Raw genomic sequence first — 20,537 nt, 5'->3', positions numbered from 1 at the left:
AACTCTGGGTATTAAGTGTGTTATAAATATATCATAACAAAGCTTCATAAAAGTTATTTTCAGTGAGCATAATGGCATACATTGCTGCATAAAAGTGAAGATGCATTACATTAGCAATGCTGGCATGTATTATGCACTCGACATCATAAAATGATTTACATTGGCAACGCTGGGATTTATGTTGGATGCAGCTGCATGAAATGACTTGCAATGGCAATGTTGGCCTATGCTGTGCACTCAATATTATAAGTCATAGGTCAAATGCTTCTGTGTACTCTTTGGTGGAACGGCATCTAGTAGATTTTCTTTATGCGTTGCCCTAGGGAACCAATTGTAAATAGTTCAACTTTTTGGCCCACTTTTCTGAACAACATATTCTGTAAAATGAACCATTTCAACAGATTATTTGAAACATTTTCTTGGAAGAAACACAGGATTGGCCCTTCGTTAGTTACGGCTCCCTCACTTAGCCTGTTTTGTTTGCCTGCACTAATTTGTGCAAGATGTTAATGCCCCACTAAATATATTCACGCGTGGCCACTGTTGTTGAATCGTTTACAATCCGAGTGCTGTCTCACGATCCACTCATCGCCATGGCACTAAAATCTGCCTCCGCTGCTGCCATGCGCATAGTCGTTTTACTGGCTGCACACAAAGGCGGCTGGGACATTTGTGTGCCAGTGGACAGGCACCACTCCCTCCTTTCTACGCCAGCTGCAAGATGCAAGTTTGAATTGAAAACCGTACATATTTCATCTAGTGCCGTCCACGTCATGCTGCTGCAACAACATTGGTAATCCTATTCATTGGGCATGAAAGGAGGCGTTGCTTCGCTCGGGTATCTCGTGTGCTGAACCCAACTTTTTCTAGGGGATTGGGGGGCTCTAAACAGGTCGCATGGCGGAGTCCTTATTTTGTGGTAAAGCACAGGTTGTACTTTGGGGCTCAACTCTTCAAATACCCGTAACAGATCAGTATCAAACACGCATGCTTATCATGCTTTAACTGTCTATTTCAAGCTTAATACGTAAAGTGCATAGTACAATACAATCTGCAGGAGATGAGTCTCCATTGTAAAACATGATTGCAGGCTGTAGCATCGTATAGACAAGGTGGCTTTGATGCCTGCCATATACTTTAGCGTGGAGAGAACAACATGGATGCTGCCCTTCAGCGAAAAGGCTAAGCGTCCCATGAAGCATACCGACCATTTTAAGTTGTGCTCCAGGAAAGTACAGGAACAGCTGGCTTATCTGATTTCGTTAGAGAACTGTCCATATTTTGCGCACAGAATGCCACGTGTAATCACAACGTCCTGTACTCCTTAATAGGTGTTCTCTGCAAAGAACCTTGTTTAAGTTCCACAAGGGCACTACATTCCTATTCCTACCCATATATCAGCAGCTATAACTATATTTTTACACTGGCAAGTCTCTTCAGAGTTCAGAACCACAGGGAAAGCCAAGGAGGTTGCCTAGGAGTTAAACAACCCAGCATCTATTTGTGTCAGTGCAGAGAGTGTCCAAGTGTTCGCTCAAAAGTGTTGCGGTGAATCATTTAATAGAATTTGAGCAAAGCATCAATATATTCCCAAAGCTTCCACTGAACAGTTCACCACATGTCAGGATGTGAAGGTGGTCTCTTCGTTTTCCTAGCAGAGGTTGGGATTTCTACTCTCCTTTTAACCACTTCTGACATGTCCTTCTGCCTTTCCTGGGATTTCTCAAAGCGCCCGCTTTCATTGAAAGGATTTCCGAGAAAGGCCCCTTTCACCGAATGGCTCCCTGTAGGAGAACTCTGCCTTTGCAGCTACTGAAGCAGGAATGGGCTTCCATCGCACTGGCCGGGGAGTAAGTAGGGGAATTGGCGAGGGTAGAACGATTGTATGTATGCATGTATGTACTAATGTATGTGTGTGGGGTGCGTGCATGTGTGTCCAAATGGGAGCCAGCCAGGAGTCCAGGGGTGGCGGGGTGTCGCCTGCTGAACAAGCAACAGGTCTTGTTGGAATGGGGTTGGGGAGGGAACAGGGGTTGCGGGGGTGTCCCCCTGCACTGGTGAGCAAAGGCCACGCAAAGGGAATGAGGTTCCTCTGCAGTGCTGACACCAGGCCCGTGGGAATGAGCTTCGATGAAAACGGCCTGTGGGTAAACAACATAGGATGTCTCACCACCTTCCTTCAAAAAAACAATATTTATCGAAGTTTGCACAGTCTCTTCCCATTAGTTGACCATGCTATGGGATATGAACTCCGTTTCCCAAAGGTCAGCATTTCCTGTAGGTCACACAATCATGTTTCTTTGGCTGAGGACACTGGGGAATCAAGGCTCAATTAACCCAATTTAACCAGTCCCTTTCTCTTGGTGTTGCTGGCTCATGCAACTCTGAACTCATATCCCAGGCTGCAAAGGGTGGCTCAGTTCACGTAGTCTACATTTCGTGGTCCAATTTTGTGTACATGCTGTGGGTCTGACTGCAACGCCTGGAGTGCTATGTGTTTCTCATTTCACCCCATCTCTTTTCTTTGTTAAATACATGATATGGGAGTGTGCCTCCCATTCACTGAGGTCAACGCGTTAATCGGTTCACACATTCTCCTTTTGTTTTGTTCTCTTATTTGTATTTGCTAATACAATATCTCCCAGCTCCGGCATTTCAGCATAGAGCACCCAATCTCCTTCACTTGAGCATACATGCCATGGGAGAAAGTCTCCAACTATCAGACGTCAGGGTGCTGATGTGTTGGAAAGATCTGCTTCCCAGGCTCTGTATTCAATGAGGGTATCATTCCAACTCACAGAAGCCAGTGCATTGTTGATTTCAAACAAACGTTCTCTCTTTGTTACATATGCCAGGAGAGTATAACTTCTGCTCCCTGAAGCCTGCTCCTTATTCCGCCGTGTCAGTCTGACTACGCATCTCAGAGGCCAGCGTCTTCCGCTTTTCTGTTGCTTAACATGCTAAGGGAATATACCTTCTACTCCCAGCCTGTTGCTCAGTTCACACAATCTCTGTGTGTGAACACGCTGGGAACCGCTTTGTGTTTCAGATCTCACTCTTCTTTGAAGCTATGCACTTCATTCCATAGGCATGCCAGCAGCTCTCTGATACTCTGGGTTTACCGTTTGGTTAGCCTATTCCATACCATGTGACCGTTCCCTTCCTTCAATGACTCCATGGGCTGCTGTTTGCTGTATATGGCTTTATTGAAAACCTTCTCTTCTCATGGAGCCGTACTCTCGGTGTCCTGGGTATTGTTTGGGTAAGCATTGCAGAATTACTGTTTTCCACCTTCTACCACAAATGGAGTGGCTCCTCACTGGCTTAGTGTCTTACCAATCGTTCCACAGTCTCTGTTTCTCAGTCATTGAGTTTGGCAGGCTTGTTTCACCCTGAACCTTTCGGCACATGTACCCATCCCCTCTTCCCCATATCTTCCTTCTGTTAGCCTGCTCGTTGGTGATAAGGGGCAACTACGCACCCTCCACTCCCGAGCAAGAAAAAAGACGGGCATCTTTGACTAGAAACTCAAATGCTGCTTTTAAGAAAGCTGGGTCTCGAAGACCTTACCGAACTGGCCACGCTTTCAAGTAAAGCGTATGTTGCATGTTGCGCATCTGTGTCTCAAGTGCACAAGTACTTCAATGGTACGGGTCTCGAAGATAAAGTCACAAGTTGCGTAAAACACGGAAAGAATTGGTAAAATCAACTCCACGACTCCACCTACGCAACATCCTGACACAAGCGGGTGTGTATGTATTTCCTGATAAAGAGAAGTTAAACGAAAACGATTGGGCTTGATTTCAATGTCCATTTGCCTTAAAGGCAACATGAAAGTGTCCTTGCAAAATCATTGGGGGATTCTGTCAATGAACTAATGATCGAAGCTAACGCATCAGCTGTGATCAGTATGTCCCTGAGGAGTTTTGTAATAGCATCAATGCACAATTCCACAGGGGAAATGTCTTTATGGAGTCACAGCGAGTTTAAGGCTCATCTCCGTTTACTCGTATAAGACGTGTATAACTGATGTGTTTAGTCACCAAAGACTTCACCCTTTGTGTTGAAGATTGTCCACATGCCAAATGTCACACATGCAGCTTTGTATTGTACTAACGCCATCATTATAGTTTGTGACAATTTTAAAAACACATTTTGAGTTTGGTAAATATCAGGGACCACCTGCAGGAGGGCCACTTGTCATCCTTTTAGATTATACACAATCAGGGTGGTTTTTAGGAAGCTCAGTAAAATGAGTTTTTGCTCCTGTGAGTTGATCACATACGTGATAAGTCACAACAATTAGAAACGTGATCATCCTCCAGCCCTTAAAGAAAGTCATGAAAAAATATTGTTTATTCTGATAGTGAAATATGCAGGTGCTTCAGTGATTGGGTCGTTTTAGCAGCATTATATGGCCAGTGCTGATGTTGGGTTAGGAATGTAAAAGTCTAAGTCCACTTTCTGTGCACAAGACCTCCCCTTTGGCTCATATGCACTTAAGGTCTGAAAGTGTGGCACACGTGAATAGAACGCACTGGCACTTCATGTTCGCCTGTGCCAAAAGAAAATACATCTTATTCACAAGGAGCCTTGGAATGCACCACCACACAGACCCGCACGTCTGAGGCCTTCAACCCTTGTGAAGTTGAGCAGATCCAGTGGTCCAACGGGGCATGCCCATCAGTAACACACATATAGGTGCTGTATTTAAATGCAGGCATTATAATTTGCAGTGGTCTCCCGAAAGAATCTCTAAGAAAGCCTAAGGGCCTGATTTACAAAAATGTTTTCAATGGGACTTTACCATGTTAAATCATGTGTGTAAATCACGCCCTACAAGTTCACAATCCTGTGGTCACGTAGAGCATACATTGGACATTGGTAGAAGTGGGGCACATAAAGCCTGCCTTTCAAGTATGCAATTTGCTCTCTGTGGAGTGCAAGATTACATTTAAAATCCTCTGTACCATGCATGCCTGGCTGGCTGTGGGTCAGCACCTAACGCTCCTTTTTACATGGTTCTGAGACTTTTCTCAAGCTATTCTTATGTCTCGTTTATATACTATTTTCGTGGCCCATTTAATGTCATGTCCAGTGCCAATTACTCACCCTTACATTACCCCATATTTCTAATGGCCAATTATATGTAATGAAATGATGAGGCTTACATTGTTTACCAGACACTGACATTTTTGCTGCATCTTGTTTACTTATTGGTTATGTTATGAATCCTAATTGGGTCCTACCTCACCTCTTCGCCATTTGATGCTATTTTAGTGACCTGCCTGCTGATGGTTGTCTTGGTCCACGAGATTAGAGAATGGACTTTTCCAGCTTGGCATTTCCTGACTGTGCGTCATCAATTTACAAAATATATTTTCGAGTCTTTCACTTACTGAAAGTAAACATTCTTGCTCTTTATTTACCTGTCAGGCCTTTGTTCATACCTTTTCTACATGTGTCTAACTAATATTCTCACAACTAGCATGCTCTTTCTAAGTATTTTAAAACGGTTACATGTGTGTACATTAACTGAATAGATACTTGAGGGCTTGCGCTGGCATTATAGAAATTATATATGCATCTGTAGTGCATACGTAGCTACCTGGGGACTTGTGTTGGCACTTCAGTAATGACATGTGTACTTGTAGTGAATGAATATGTTTTGTATATTACTATCTAAATACACCCTACTATGAGACTATGCATACCTGGTGTTGCATGTATGCTGTAACCACCAACGGCTGGTCAAAATGCAGAATTTTGAGTTTTCAAAGCGTATTGCTTGCCCAGAAAAAGCTGAATACTTGACAGCACAGTCATAAAGTAACCTTTTAATAATGACTAATCCATTTTTCTAGGGGTTAACTGTGATCACATAATCTATTCCTCTACCTTGTTACCTTGGCCACATCTGTTTTCTTTGTCTTAAGTCTTTCCTACATCTTAACCAGCTTGTGTGGCAAATTGGATTCTGCTCCATAGGAGTAGAGAGGATGAGAAGGGGTAAAATAGTCCACTCAGCTCTCACACTCCTACACACCAAAATCCAATGCAACCATAAAGGTAAAACAGGGACAATTAAGAGAAATACCTCCTTTGCCTTTTTTGTGGTAACATGGGTAGTGGGAGGGCTATACTCTTAAGAATGGTGTGAAGGTAAACCAGCGGTGACCCAAACAACACAGTAGCAGTCCAAAATAAAGGGAATGTCCAATCAATGGTATATAAAATGCCTCTAAAGCACTTAGCACTTTACACTGCTGCTAAAGCACTAAGCACTTTATATTGTCTCAAGACTGCACTATTAAGTTCGATTTGTATTACACCTCGCATATGTATGCGTAAACTTAGACTTACATGACTATATATCTTTGTTTATTCGAGACCAACGTTGGACACTTAGAATGGCTATATTTTGTCTAGTGAACACATTATGTTGTGGGGCTGCTTGGACAGCGTTGAGGTAATGGCTGCTTCAGACGTTATAACATGGACAGACCTACAAGGCAGGGCTCGTCATTTTTGGCGGTTGCCTTAGAATGGCATTATTTTTTGACTTTATTTAACCTTGGGTACCAGCCTTTGTTGACAGATATACCATTGGAAAACACACGTTTATTTTGAACGATGTGTATTTATATATATTTATATATCCTTTTTTTATATATATTTTTCCTTTGATACTCGTTATGTACCTGAGGCCTTCTGTTTGCCATTTTCATCCACAGTCCTCGCAGCCAGCACATCTGTGCAATTGTTGCTATATTCTTAATCATATAACATTTGGTTGATGTATTGACACTTACGATAATAATAATAATAATAATAATAATTAGGCTTTTATATAGCGCTACAAACCCTCAGGTATCTGAGCGCTGCTTATTATTACCCACGGTGTGTGGTGCTCATTTATCGACCTCGGAAGGATGAAAGGTTGAGATTGGCCCCGCCGGGATTCGAACCTGCGTTAGCAGGCTCTGCACGGATGTCAAAGCGAGCGCTCTACTCGCTGTGCCACTTGACCGGCTTGACCGATGTGTTTTTATTTTACTTAACACACTGCATGTTGAAGTGCCTTAAATGTTTTAAAATGGCTGCCATGTGTTCATCATTTTGTACCACCTCGTGAATGGGGACATTCTATGCACTTGTATCATGGAGGTTTTAAAGCATATATAAGAAGTCCTTCTTCCATGAAACACCCTACCTACGTGAACAAGCGGTCAGTGTACCACGAAACACGTTGTTTTGTAACCAGGCTTTCCCTTTTTGCTGCACCTTTTTATTAATAAAGAAACACTTGTGCTGCCTGGATTTGCTGTCATGCCTTTTCCTTGCTGAGACTGGATTTCGTTTCTCAGCTGCTCTTGGGAGTGCAACCCATCGAATTTTGCCCTGTCCTAGGGCATATATATATATATATATATATATATATATATATATATATATATATATATATATATATATATATATATATTCAGTGAAAAAAACTTTGTTAAAGGGACGTTATGGTTAAGTTGCGCTACTAAAAACCTATGAAATTCAGTGAAAAAACTTTGTTAAAGGGACGTTATGGTTAAGTTGCGCTACTAAAAACCTATGAACTTCAGTGAAAAAACTTTGTTAAAGGGACGTTATGGTTCCAAGTAAAACCGAAAAACCCTTGAAATTCGCCAGTTATGGTAAGCTAAGCAACCATAATTCGCGCCACCACCGTGCACTGTGGTATATATATATATATATATATATATATATATATATATATATATATATATATATAACAAAGAAGGTAAAAGCTGGTTAAAGCTTTTTAGGCGGCACTCTCCTCAAAGATATAAATCAGCCAGATGCAAAAAAGGGATCTCCATCAAACGTCCTTTATTTTGCAAAACACGGTGGACAAGCAGCTCAGTTATTTATAACGTTTGCACTAGCACTTTAACAACAAATCATGTTTATACTGCAGATTTGCACAGCCATTATATATAAGAATTTTTAAGAGTTAATCCCAATACATGTAAACCACAGCTAATAAAAATGAGATGCACTAAGCACTTCATTTCCAACATTTGAGCATATTAAAAAAAACCCAACTGTGAAGACTTACATATTAAAGGTCATAACAGGTTAACTTAAAACACGGATACAAATTGAAAATGGGCATTTATTATAAAGCTCAACATAAATGTGTGACGCTTGCAAATGTATTGTGCCGTACATTAAGATTTATGTAGTAACCTTGGCATTACATTTATAAACAGTTATGCCTCATATGTCACATTGGCTTGTCTAAACAGTGTAAATTGTCACAGCGATTTGTATACTTTTTGCATTCTAGATTTTAAATGCAATGAATGGCAGAGAAAAAGTCATTTCAAATATGGCCGCCGCTTTTGACTAGGAGATTATGTGTCACACAATACGACTCTCTATCCCAAAATCATAGAGAAACTGTTAGTTTTTAAGTCCTCTTTCTGTGTTACTTACCCCCAACGTGAACAAGCGGTTTGTTGCCGCGAAACGCGTCGTTGTTTTCGTGTCTCTTTCTCTGTCCTCGGACATCATAATTATTAAAGCTTATTTTGTGCCTGTAACATCCGAGCTTCCTGACTCTGTGTTTGGAAAGGATTGCTTAAATCCAAACCTCTTCCTGGAGTGCCATCCACTTTTCTTGTACCTTCGTACGGGGATTCCTTTGGATACTAACACGCCGAGGAGAAAACGGCGTTGGAACGTGCTGCCGCTCCCGCATTTGAAAGCATAGCGCAGCATCCACTTTTTCTCTTCAAAGAGCTGCAGGCTTTTGCTCCGGATGACCCAGAAATTATCTGCAAAGTGAAGCCACAGTACCCGCTCGCAGAGACGGACTCGCCACACATATGAGTGGAGGAACCATTACCATCGGAGTGTGGAGGAACATCCATTCATTGTGGTAAGTCCAAAACTGTGGATACGGGGATACTGTGTTTTTTACTGAATCGAGCTTCTCTCTAACTGGGCATCCGTTTATGGACTGTTTTCGAAAGCACTTTTTGTTTAAAGAAAACTTTTGCTTGGGAAGTGAGAATTATACTCTCTGGAGAGAAAGGTAGCCATTGTCAGGCTTTCTAAATCATAATATGTCAACACAAAAGGAGAGAGAAAGTGCACGTAAGGAGCAAGCGGTGTTCTTATTTTGTGAAAAACAAACCAGTGCCACCACAAGTAAGCCGAGTAACAAACCACCGGATATACAATGCAATGAAGAAATAAAACTCCTTAGAGAACTGGAAAAACTCCAAAGAAAGGAGATAAGCAAATGGTGGGAAGAATTCTCATTACAAAACTATGTTGATGTGGGACGGGTTCCCAGAGGATTACGCATACTTACAACACCGACTTTTGAAGAGCAGGACCCCAAAATGCTGGAAGAATGGGGTGAATCAAGTAATAAATGTTCAGTAACATTTCTTAACATTTTAATAAAGTATGCAAAGATTGATCGCCAAAAAGCACTGCTTAAAATACAAGAGATTGAAGAACAATTAAAAAATACCGATCAAAGTGAAGAAGGCAAAGCCATCCGAATAAACATGGAAAAGGGGCTAAAAACATTTGAGGAGGAAATAAAGCTGCGGAAACAATGCAAATTCCTGCGAGACAAAGACGATTATGAGAAGGGGAGAGTGCTCACATTTGCAAAAAGATTTGACACCTTAAGACAAAAGCTCCCAACCATAATGTCGAATGCAGAGAATCAAGCATCCAGCGCACCATCATCCTCAGATCCTGATACCACAGAAAGTGAAAATGAACAGCCCCAAAGAAAGCTGAATTTTTTAGAAGAGATGAGACTCCTAGGAATGGATGGCAGAAGCAGCAGTATCAACAAAAAAACAAGAGGAAGAGGACGAGAGCAATCAACCAAGTCTCGAGGAACAAAAAAACAAGGAGGAGCAACCGCCTCAAATGTCGCAGAAATGGACAAAACAGACAGACAAACACGCTCTGGGACAAAAAATTGATGACAACACCACGTAATTTACCAGACATGTCCATTATTAACCTAACATCACGTAATTTCTCGTTGGAAGAACTAAAAGTGTTAAAACTTGGTTTGAATTTTTGTCCCTCTGCTCCTTATAATTATGCAGAAACAAGAATTGATTTCGATAAATATATGCGTAAGATACGCCTGAAGAAATTTTTCGCCTCCAATCCACCAAAGGCCAAAGAAGATGAACCACGCAGTGGCTATACACCCGTGGCCATAGAAGATATGAATGTATTGAGAGATCTCATCCATTTGGAAACAGAATGGCAGGAAGATGAAGATATAAGTGACCCACAATGGGAGCTTATGAACATCAGCACTGATTGGCCTTGTAAAAGCGATCTTAAACTAAAATCACATTTCAACCCCATGTTTAATCCTGGCGACAGCATTGAAGCCTTCCAGGATTTGGTTATCAATGACCTCAAAAAATTCAGAAAAACAAAAAGTGACTTCAAAAAGAATCTTACCTATCGGGAGGAGGAAACTCTGTCCAAAATATGTGCATTGGAAGACTATGTCTTTAAACCTGCTGATAAAGGTACTAACATATATATATATATATATATATATATATATATATATATATATATATATATATAAAACAAAGAAGGTAAAAGCTGGTTAAAGCTTTTTAGGCGGCACTCTCCTCAAAGATAAAAATCAGCCAGATGCAAAAAAGGGATCTCCATCAAACGTCCTTTATTTTGCAAAACACGGTGGACAAGCAGCTCAGGAGAGAACAAACAATTACGCGTTTCACCCTTACGGGCTTCGTCAGATTGTAAACATAAAAGACAGGCTTCTCTTTTTTAACATTTTCCAAGTGATGTTGTCCTTCTTAAACAGTGTATTTAAAGCCATTCCCTGGTTACATGGGTGCCATGTTGGAGGTGTTTTTTTTATTATAAAAGATATTATTGACATATTGAGCACCCATTATGAGGTTAGAACAAGCCTGATACAAACAGAAAGATATCTTTGATAATTCCATCTTTTTACCAATGCTTGCATTTTTACACATGTTCGCCCGACATTTGAATTATACCGACATTATGGCCATATCCCATTAGTGGTACTAAGATGCCTGGTGCTTTAATAAAGTGCATAGTGCTCACAATATCATAGCTGTTACATGGTATTTTTTGCCCTTGGCTCCATTTGAATACACTAATTATTTGTTTTTCCCATATAAGGATCCCATTAGTGTTACTAAGGTGCCTAGTGCTTTAATAAAGTGCATAGTGCCCACAACTTAACAGCAGTTACATGATATTTTCTGCACTTGGCTCCGTTTAAATTCACTGGTTATTTGTTTTTGCCATATGTGGATGTTCATAAAGTGCATAGTGCTCACATAAATATCTTTTGCAGATGGCATGAACTCGTTGGGAATCACATATATTCATTTTTATCATATGATTATGTTGATAAAGTGCATAGTGCTAGCAAATTCAAGACAAAATTATAGTTATATCATATGTTATGCAGTTGGTAACTATTGATCTTCGGAAAAAGTATGGCATGCCATTGTGATTAATACCCCATTGGTTAGGCTGATATATTTGTCTATCTTCCCAAATACAGTGCATAGTGCTTACCAAATCTAAAGACATACACTTTGTGCATTCCATAGTACATTGAAATCCCAATATATATATATATATATATATATATATATATATATATATATATATATATATATATATATATGTATATATATATATATATATTTATATATATATATATATATATATATATATATATATATATATATATATATATATATATATATATATTTACATACATTAATTAAACACAGCATCTGAAGGAGAACAAATGGAAAATACTGTACAAAAGCCCACCCAAAGGGAGAAACAGAATAGATGTGACAGACTGCCGAAAGTAGTGCTCTGAGTGTAGTTCCAGGGGTGGTACATTACTAGTCATGAAAAAGGATATATTGTTGAAAACAGCTGCAATAATGACCTCTTCATTCTCTAGGGTCGAAGTGGACAGAGGGGGCAGTTCAGGGCCAACAGTAGCTGGATTCAGTTCTTGGTGGGTTTGATGGCGTCATACCCGGTGTTGAACATTCATGCAATCAGATCAAGCTCAGTTCGGGCACATTGGATCCTGTAGGCCCAAGCAGCAAGAGGGTGTCAAGTAGTGGCGAATGTGCTTGCTCTGTGGGATTGAATGGAGGCTGTTAACAATGCTGGTCTGGGAGGTCTCCAATAACTTTTTCTAAGGTTTTCTAAGCACAGACCCGTGGATCGAACCTCTGTTGCTCTGTGTCTTCTTGCTTCCAAGGCGAGCACGTTGCCGCTGAGCTCCTCTCGAGAACATGAACATGTATGTCTTTTTGAGGGGTTAATAAATCAATGCTGCAAAATTATTCCAGCAAAAACCTTTCGCCACAGTCCACATAAAAATGATACTTTCATGTGGACTGAGGGGAAAGTACTGTGGGGACTGAGGGGAAAGTAGTGTCAGCTCTGGAAATGTCTACATAATAATAATTGCTTGTGAAATGTGTTGTTGTGTGTACTGTCACAGATGGCACGGGAAAATAGCTAAAATCCAGTCAAAATGTGCTTGATATGACAATTTTGCCCTACCAACCGTTTCAGGCCTCTTCCCACCTTAAAATTCTTTTTTCCAAAATGTTTTTTTTTTTATCAAGAGCCTCCAAACTATCACTCCCTCCCCATACCACTACTACTACTAATCAACTCACCACTAGCTCAGACACCCATCTCTAACTCATGCACTCACTTTACATTTACACCATACTCCCCTTCACCTACCTCACTTGCCTCACGTTTATGCGCACTCACAATGCAGTTCCTCTTTTACTCACCAGCCAATACCTCATCTTATTCACAAATCACTTTCAGACGCCTCTGCTCCTCCTTCCTGCTGAACTCTTGGTCTTGCACCTCCTCCTCCTCTGATCTCACCCAATTTTCCCACTCTTCTTGATTCCTCTGGTCTCCTTATCTCTCTGTGCTTCCTGGATTGGTTTTCTGTCTTTAGCCAATTTGACTCTGTATTCCCCACTTGGGATGTGTGGAAGGAAGCAAAGGGTACAAGTAGTGGGCAAAGCCCTGCCCACTTCCTCCATGTGAGCCATCCAAGGAATAGTAACTGTTGCCAAATGTTCACCTTCGTGTTAGGGGGCCTCGTTCCTGCCACCCCTAAAATAAGTCTCATGGTTGTTGGTGTTTGGATCCACCAACCAAAAATGCCCCTGGTGCTGTAACGTACTTGGTTGTCTCTGTGTGTACTCGCTGCTTGTACTCTGCAGCATTGCTCATCTTCTTGGTCCCTGCGTGTGGATGGTGCTGCAACACTCCTGGCTTTTCACTTGTGTTTCTCTGCCACTGGAAAACTACATAAGACCGGGGAGATATTAGCTGGTGGTCGGGTCTCGATCTTTCTACAGCTGACATGTGGTGCTTGATAATGGCTCTCACTCTGATGTTTCTTGCTGTTGCCTTGCTCTGATGGTGTGTCACTAGGAAAAAGCACAAACACTCTGGCGAGCTTCTCAGAAACAGACTGGAAAAGGGTGGGTCAAGAACTGGGGCCCTCTCAACTGCCCCCTTGCTCTTCAGGTGTACGAGTGGCTCGGGATTCCTGCCTGGTATGACTCGCACCACCGGCTTAAAGAGGTTCCTGGACCCTCTTAACCAGGCCAATATTCTTTATCAGACTTTAAGAATAAATAGCATAATTAAAACCTTGTTTAAAATCTAGAAATGTACAAAGTGTAATTTACAATTTAACGTAGACTATGACTCAGTTTTGCATAATGGTTCTGAACCACAGATTGTGAAAATGTTTTTTTTTTCCGAATGTTATGCGAAATTCGGGTGATTCATGCCATAGATTTACTTTGATCAAAACTTTATGAATCTGAACATATAAGTGAGCACAGACATGTATGTCATAAGTCTCAGGCCCTCTCCTGCCTCCTAAGTATCTAAGATACAGAACGCACTGGGGTACACAGTGGTAGCTGGTTAGAATGCTTGGTAAACACATGCTAAAAGTAATAGTTGACAGCCGTGTTGCGCCGAAGATTGTCTTGATTGAGTAATGTTGAACCAAAGTGCACTAATGTCATTCATTTTTAGATAGATTATGCAATATAAATTCAGCTTTGGTAATACTGTGACTGCCTACCTACTTTTGCAATCACTTTATTTCTGCAGATTCCTTTCAAGCTATCATTTCATGGTGGTATATAGTAAATAGCTCTTAAGTCATGAATATCATGGGCTGTGATTTCATGGTTTTATACACGATTGTCATGACTTCATCAAATACCCTACATGGGTGGTGACTTCAAAGATTGACTACATGTTCTCTGTTGATGATGGTGGCTTGTAGTGTGTTATCTTTATTACCATTTGATTTTTTTTTTTTTTATAAAGACATCAACGGATAGCAAACAACTGTTGAATTGTTAATTTAGTCATAAACCCTTTGGCCGCCTACATCCTATATGAAATATTTTCAGAGCAGAAAGAGCAAAAGAGCACGACTTATGGAAGTGGACAATGATGTGAGTTTAACGCTGGGTTTGTAATGCCTCTGTTTTCTTCCCTTTAGGTTTTACTGGGACTTGATCATGCTCATTATGATGGTGGGCAATCTCGTCATTATACCCGTCGGGATCACATTCTTCACAGAGCAAACAACTACCCCTTGGATTATTTTCAATGTAGCATCAGACACAGTTTTTCTGTTTGACTTAATCATGAATTTTAGAACTGGGATTGTCAACGAAGATAGTTCTGAAATTATCCTGGACCCACAAGTCATCAAGATCAACTACTTGAAGAGCTGGTTTGTGGTGGACTTCATCTCATCAATACCAGTGGATTACATATTTCTCATTGTAGAAAAGGGCATGGATTCTGAAGTGTACAAGACGGCCAGAGCACTCCGCATTGTCCGATTTACTAAGATTCTCAGTTTGCTGCGCTTATTGCGACTGTCAAGATTGATACGATACATACACCAGTGGGAGGAGGTAAGACAATGCTGTTACTTTACTTCAAGTGCATTACCTGTGTGTCATTTTGGAATTTCTCTACAATAGCAACAGTGCCAACGGGTTTTTTTTTTAAATCGCGGTATTCACCGCCCAAACCCGCCAACATTTCCCGCCTCATTAACTACTTAAGTGCCACCGACGAGCCAGCTCGTCGGTGGCAACCTGGAGCGGTTTTTACCGACAAGCCGGCTCGTCGCTGGCATTTAAAGGGTTAATATCTCTGCCCTTAAGTATTTGGATACATTGTGCACTACATGCAACACATTGGGTGAATAGCATGGCCCTGGATAATATGTACATTTCCCCGCACTGGCAATGAGAACAGTTTGTTGGTGGTTGTGCATATGTGTGTTTCTTCCCAATTGCACTACCCCGTAGATAAAAGGGCCATGCAGGACTACGTTCCTTGCACACTTCCTCCTGCAGCCATTGGCTCTGTGTGTGATTGTCTTTGTTGCTCATTTATAAAGTGCCCAATATCTGATGAAGACATCTCTTCACCGTCCACCGCTTATGAATCTGCCATCGCAGCATAATGTGTTCACGTAGTCCAATAAAAGGTGTCAAAACGTGGGCTTTCTTTGATTAAATGAACTGAGGGATTTGCATAGCATACTTGATCTTGGAAAGATAATCAGATGACCATTTCACTTGAATCAATGGTTATGTGGAGTAAACCGAAATATTGCGTGCATGACATATTTCTGCGTGGTTAGAGGATATTTCAGTGGTGTTCTCTGTGGTAAATAATATCCATTGTGAATCATGACGAGCCATTATTTATACTATGTGTCTAGACTAGATCAGTCCTCGTCATGTGTTAGCATTTGTCTCAGTAGAAAATATGCATGTAAATATCAAGCAATTCAAGGGAATTTACATTTGTTGGCAGATCCGAGGAATTATATTTCGGTTCCATGTGGTAAAATTGCCGCGGACACAAAATATTGTGGCAAAAAGTCTGTGGTTTTGCCACAGGAATCCATGTAAATGATGAGGGGGACACCCCCGCAATCCCCGGACCTATTCTACCATTTAAGGGGAGCGTGGGACACCCACGCAGCCCCCGCTCCCTTTAAATGGTGTAATTGGGTACACCTTTAATGGGTCAAATCACATTTTTTCTTGGATTTTTTGTACTGGCAACATTTTTTCCGCGATTTTATCACTGCATACCAATATTTTCCCCTAATCCCTCCACTCTTCTAGAAAGAAGCATTTGCCTGGCAGGGAATACATGTGTATGATTCCCTTTTCAGAAGATATATCATTATTTTCAGACTAAATTCAACATTCATGCTCCTGAGTCAGGTCAGAAAGTGGGTCAGAACCTAGGAAGGGTGGGCTGTTGGAAGCACTGAGCACTTGTTACCTAGAAATGCTTTGCAAGGAGAGAAGTGGGGTGCTTGATGTGTGAGCAACCTTTCGAAAGGATCAAAGCAGTTCTGGGAAAAATCTAATTAAGCTTCCACAGCGGACGTAAAGAGTATTTGTTTTGTCGTGTCCTTTTGTAACTGGCAGACTGTCAGGAAAATATCAGCCTGTCACATGGCCAATGTAAACTTAAGTACATCATTCGATGCCAAGGATTCCTAGCAGAATGAACTCTAGAGGAAATAAATGCACAGAAAATGCTAATTCTCTCTACAGTGGCCCAGCACAAGTCGTGTGTGTAGAAAAAAGGCTGTCCTCTTTCACTTTCTCATCTGTGATCTAAACAGACTCAGTGATAATAATACATAAGTGAACACGTGTCATATGTTTATCTTTAAATGAGGCACTGAAGTCTTCCTTGACTGTTTTTAGTAAAGAAGCTCAAGCAAGCAGGCGGCAATTGAATATTTCTTTGTCACAACTTTAGTAGCAGTGCATTTTTTAAACGGATACTATAAAGGGGCTTAAAATAAGTGATGTGTTGATGGTTGTAATGGGCACTCCTTGGGATTGTCAGCAAACACTTGAAGGGTCCAAAGCGTCTGAACTTCAGATTACATTCCTCCAACGTGTGCACTTGTGTAACTGGTATTTTAAATGCTTCTATCGCCCTGTATGCAGTAGTTGTGTAAGTGTCTATTAGGATAACATTTTGTTACGTGGTCTTCTCTTTCCGTCTGTGACCTAGCAACGGAAAAACAGCTGGCAGGGATTACTTGCTCTTCTTAATTGCAGAGCATGGAATTAACACGTCTGTACATCTGCTTGGATTAATGGCTGGTCGGGTTGATAAATAAATTAATGTTTTTCGTACGAGCTGCTTCGCACGCTCATGAATTGTCTTTGCAGCTGGGTTTGGTATTAGGACATGTTTCTGCTTTAATTGCAATGGCAGTGACACGGTATAATTCCGAATAAAACATAAACGTAAACAAGTACGGGGATATCCCATGAATTGTCTTACTATTAACTGTTGCTTATAAACACACACACACAAACTGCTGGACATTGAATCTCAGGGTGAGAGGCTCAGTACTGTGAAATATATGCTTGTTGAGGGAGTGTCCCAATAGGTTTCTTTACATGCTTTCACTTTCCCATCGTCATGAGAGTGTTTCACAAGCTGTCAACTTAGACAACAATATCAAAGATAAACCAATACTTTCTTGTAGCTGTGAAATATATTTTGGGCAAGTGAAGCAAAATAATTATGCTTTCAATTTTAGAAAACAAAGAAATACGATTGGTGAAAGACACTTTCACCTTCTGGACCTATTTACAATTACAGATGTTATCCTTTTCTGCTGGAGCAACTTCATATCCTCGTGCAAGGACGGGAGAATGCAGGCGCCTAGACTATGTCACTGTAGCTCCCTAACATTACAGTGCACTGCATCAATACAGGGCTACCCAATACGATATCATTGATGGGTTTGAGGCCTCAAACGGTACCTTAATGTTCTATGTAGAGGTCAAAAGACATTAAGATCTCACCTAAACTTGGATCAGTAGAAGATCTGCACACGAAAATAAATCATATTTGTCAGTTTCAAGCAACAAAACACAGGGCCTGCAAAGTCAAATAAATCACTATTGCTAGCATACGTGCATAAAGGGACACTGGGCCTCTTCTGATTATGTATGTATTCCTTCACTAAAAAAATAAGGATCCTGTCACAAAGTGATGGGCTCGTGATATTACACTCACTCCTTGGTAACAATACCACAATAGATCCGTTTCTCAGCCAATCATCTTTTGTCTATCGTTCACTTTCTTTTCCCGAATTTCACTTAGTCCACGCTAACAACATTGTAATCCGATACAATATGTCCTTATTAGTGGCTTGACCTTTAATATCCATTCTCCTTTTTTTCTAAAAAAAAAAAAAGAGTGCCGTTTCAAAGCATGGACACTGCTTCCGATTTTGTTAAATTCCTAATTTAAATAAAATGTTCCAATTTCCCTTGGTCTATCTATTCCTTCTAAGCGTTCTTCTGTGTTGCCAAAACTTTTTCATTACCTGGTGGCCTTTATTTCAACAACCCTTAGTCTTTGCCTTAAAAATTAAATGTAATCTTTTCAGAGTGACTACCTGCCCCATTTGTTCTCGCTGTACTCTGGCATTCTGCCACCAGGGTTTAATTCTTATGAAAGTTCCCCCTTTACCCTTTCCATGGGGATGTAATTTCACCAAAATGCCAGGGGTAGCGGAAGTGACATCACACAACCCTTGACCTCTGATTATTTGGCCCCACCCTGAAGTAACATCACAGGAAGCGATGGAACACAACCGTTCACCCCTTGACAAAACAGGAAGTGGCATCACATAGCATTGTTCGTATGTACACTATAAAAGTATGGTTACAATATCACTGTAATGAGATATACATTTCATACAAGAATAGATCACCATGCTTTAATTAATTACTGTGCATACATGCAGACGTCCAAATGGAAATGATGTGCTATTATATAGCACATACGCTTAAGCATTTTATATATAGAACACATACACATACAATATCACCCGACAAGTGTTGGTACTTATTTATCAACCCAGAAGGATGAAAGGCTGAGTTGGCTTTCCCGGGATTCAAACCTTCAACCTGCAGATCACACACACATTGCAGCAGCAAGCTCTCAACCCACTGACCTATCTTACTGGCTACCAGGTGTAGTAAAACGGGCAATTACATGCCTGACTGTTCTTAAAGTCAGAAAGCAAATTGCACTCTCTAGTGGATAGCATTAAACCGGTAACTGAGATTTAAGAGCAGGCCAGTTCATTTGCAGGTCTGGTGCAAAGTTGGCCACATGTCAAGCCTGCATGGATTTTCTTTTCAGGCTTCAGAGAATGTCAAAATACATACCATTGGTAGAGTTCATAACTGTGTATTAAAGAATTTAGAGTAGTGCAGGGAAGCAGCACACTCACACGGCATCCTGTACTCTGGGCACTCGTTACCTCATACATGTGAACAAACATCCTGATTAGCATGCCATGGAGATAGGAAAGATAGACACAGTACAGCAAAGCATTAATTGTGGCACAATGAGATCAAGGCCCACTTTATGGGCTATGGTCAAACATTTCTACACTTTGCACAAACTTTTAGGCACAAGGATTTTGTCAAGTGACCGAAGACACTGAGATAGAAATTTTTTTTTGTACCTCGAAACACTTGTGTGTAGGCACATTATAAATATCCAATAAATAAATAAAATGTCTTGTGATGATCATAACTGAGACAATGGCAGAAAAAGAAAAAAAACATGCTCCAACTGTAACTTGTGCAAAGCAAAATACATAGTTCGAAATGGATGCCTATTCTACTCTAAATGCATCTTGGAATTTTGTGTCTGCATTGAAAATGTGAGGTGTTTAAGAATAGGCTAAATCAGTGACTCACCCCCTGAAGTGTGTCTGAAATCAATTTTTACTGAGTCCAGAAATGATTGTCTTGAATTCCAGACGGACAAATTATTTGTTATTCATTTTCTTTCTTACTTAGGGTCAGTGCTCAAAGTGTTACACTTGTGGAACCCCCTGCTTTTTTTTTTTTTATATAAACGGTCTGGACAACATAGCCAGCTGCCCGAGAAACAAAGAGCCACAAAGCGCTGGCCAAAGCACAGGAGCTACAATTAAATAAATACAAATAATACATATTGTTTTCAATTTCTTTTAGGGGTAGTAAGGGAGACCAAAGGGGGTAGCAAGGGAGATATCAGAGGTTGCAGGTGCGACCCCTGACAGCCCTCAAATGACATCCCTGCTTTTCGATCTGCCCAATCATCTTCTTACTCACATCAAGCATGAAATGTCTGTTGTAAATTGCTTTTGATGATTATTTTTATACGGATCTGTGCAATAGAGCTGTCCGAATGGTTACTGTCCTTTGTAAGCTGTTCTTTTCCTCTGTTTTATTTTAACTGTGTTTAAACTGCTGCCTAATATTGTATTTGGTTATACATTCACAAAACATTTTCAATAA

General features: G+C 40.6%; 1 protein-coding gene across 5 annotated transcripts in view; it reads left to right on the top strand.

The window, feature by feature from the left end:
- Positions 1-20,537, top strand: part of HCN1 (hyperpolarization activated cyclic nucleotide gated potassium channel 1) — a 1,346,554-nt gene that overhangs the window by 320,181 nt on the left and 1,005,836 nt on the right. For all 5 annotated transcript variants that reach the window (XM_069627242.1, XM_069627243.1, XM_069627244.1 and 2 more), the window contains exon 2: positions 14,660-15,083. In XM_069627242.1, coding sequence (XP_069483343.1) covers positions 14,660-15,083 — 424 coding nt within the window. The remainder of the gene's footprint in view (positions 1-14,659; positions 15,084-20,537) is intronic.

This window comes from Ambystoma mexicanum, chromosome 6p, assembly GCF_040938575.1.
Source record: "Ambystoma mexicanum isolate Mex_15411 chromosome 6p, UKY_AmexF1_1, whole genome shotgun sequence".
NCBI lineage: Eukaryota > Metazoa > Chordata > Amphibia > Caudata > Ambystomatidae > Ambystoma > Ambystoma mexicanum.
This window is presented reverse-complemented; position numbering and strand designations above follow the sequence as displayed.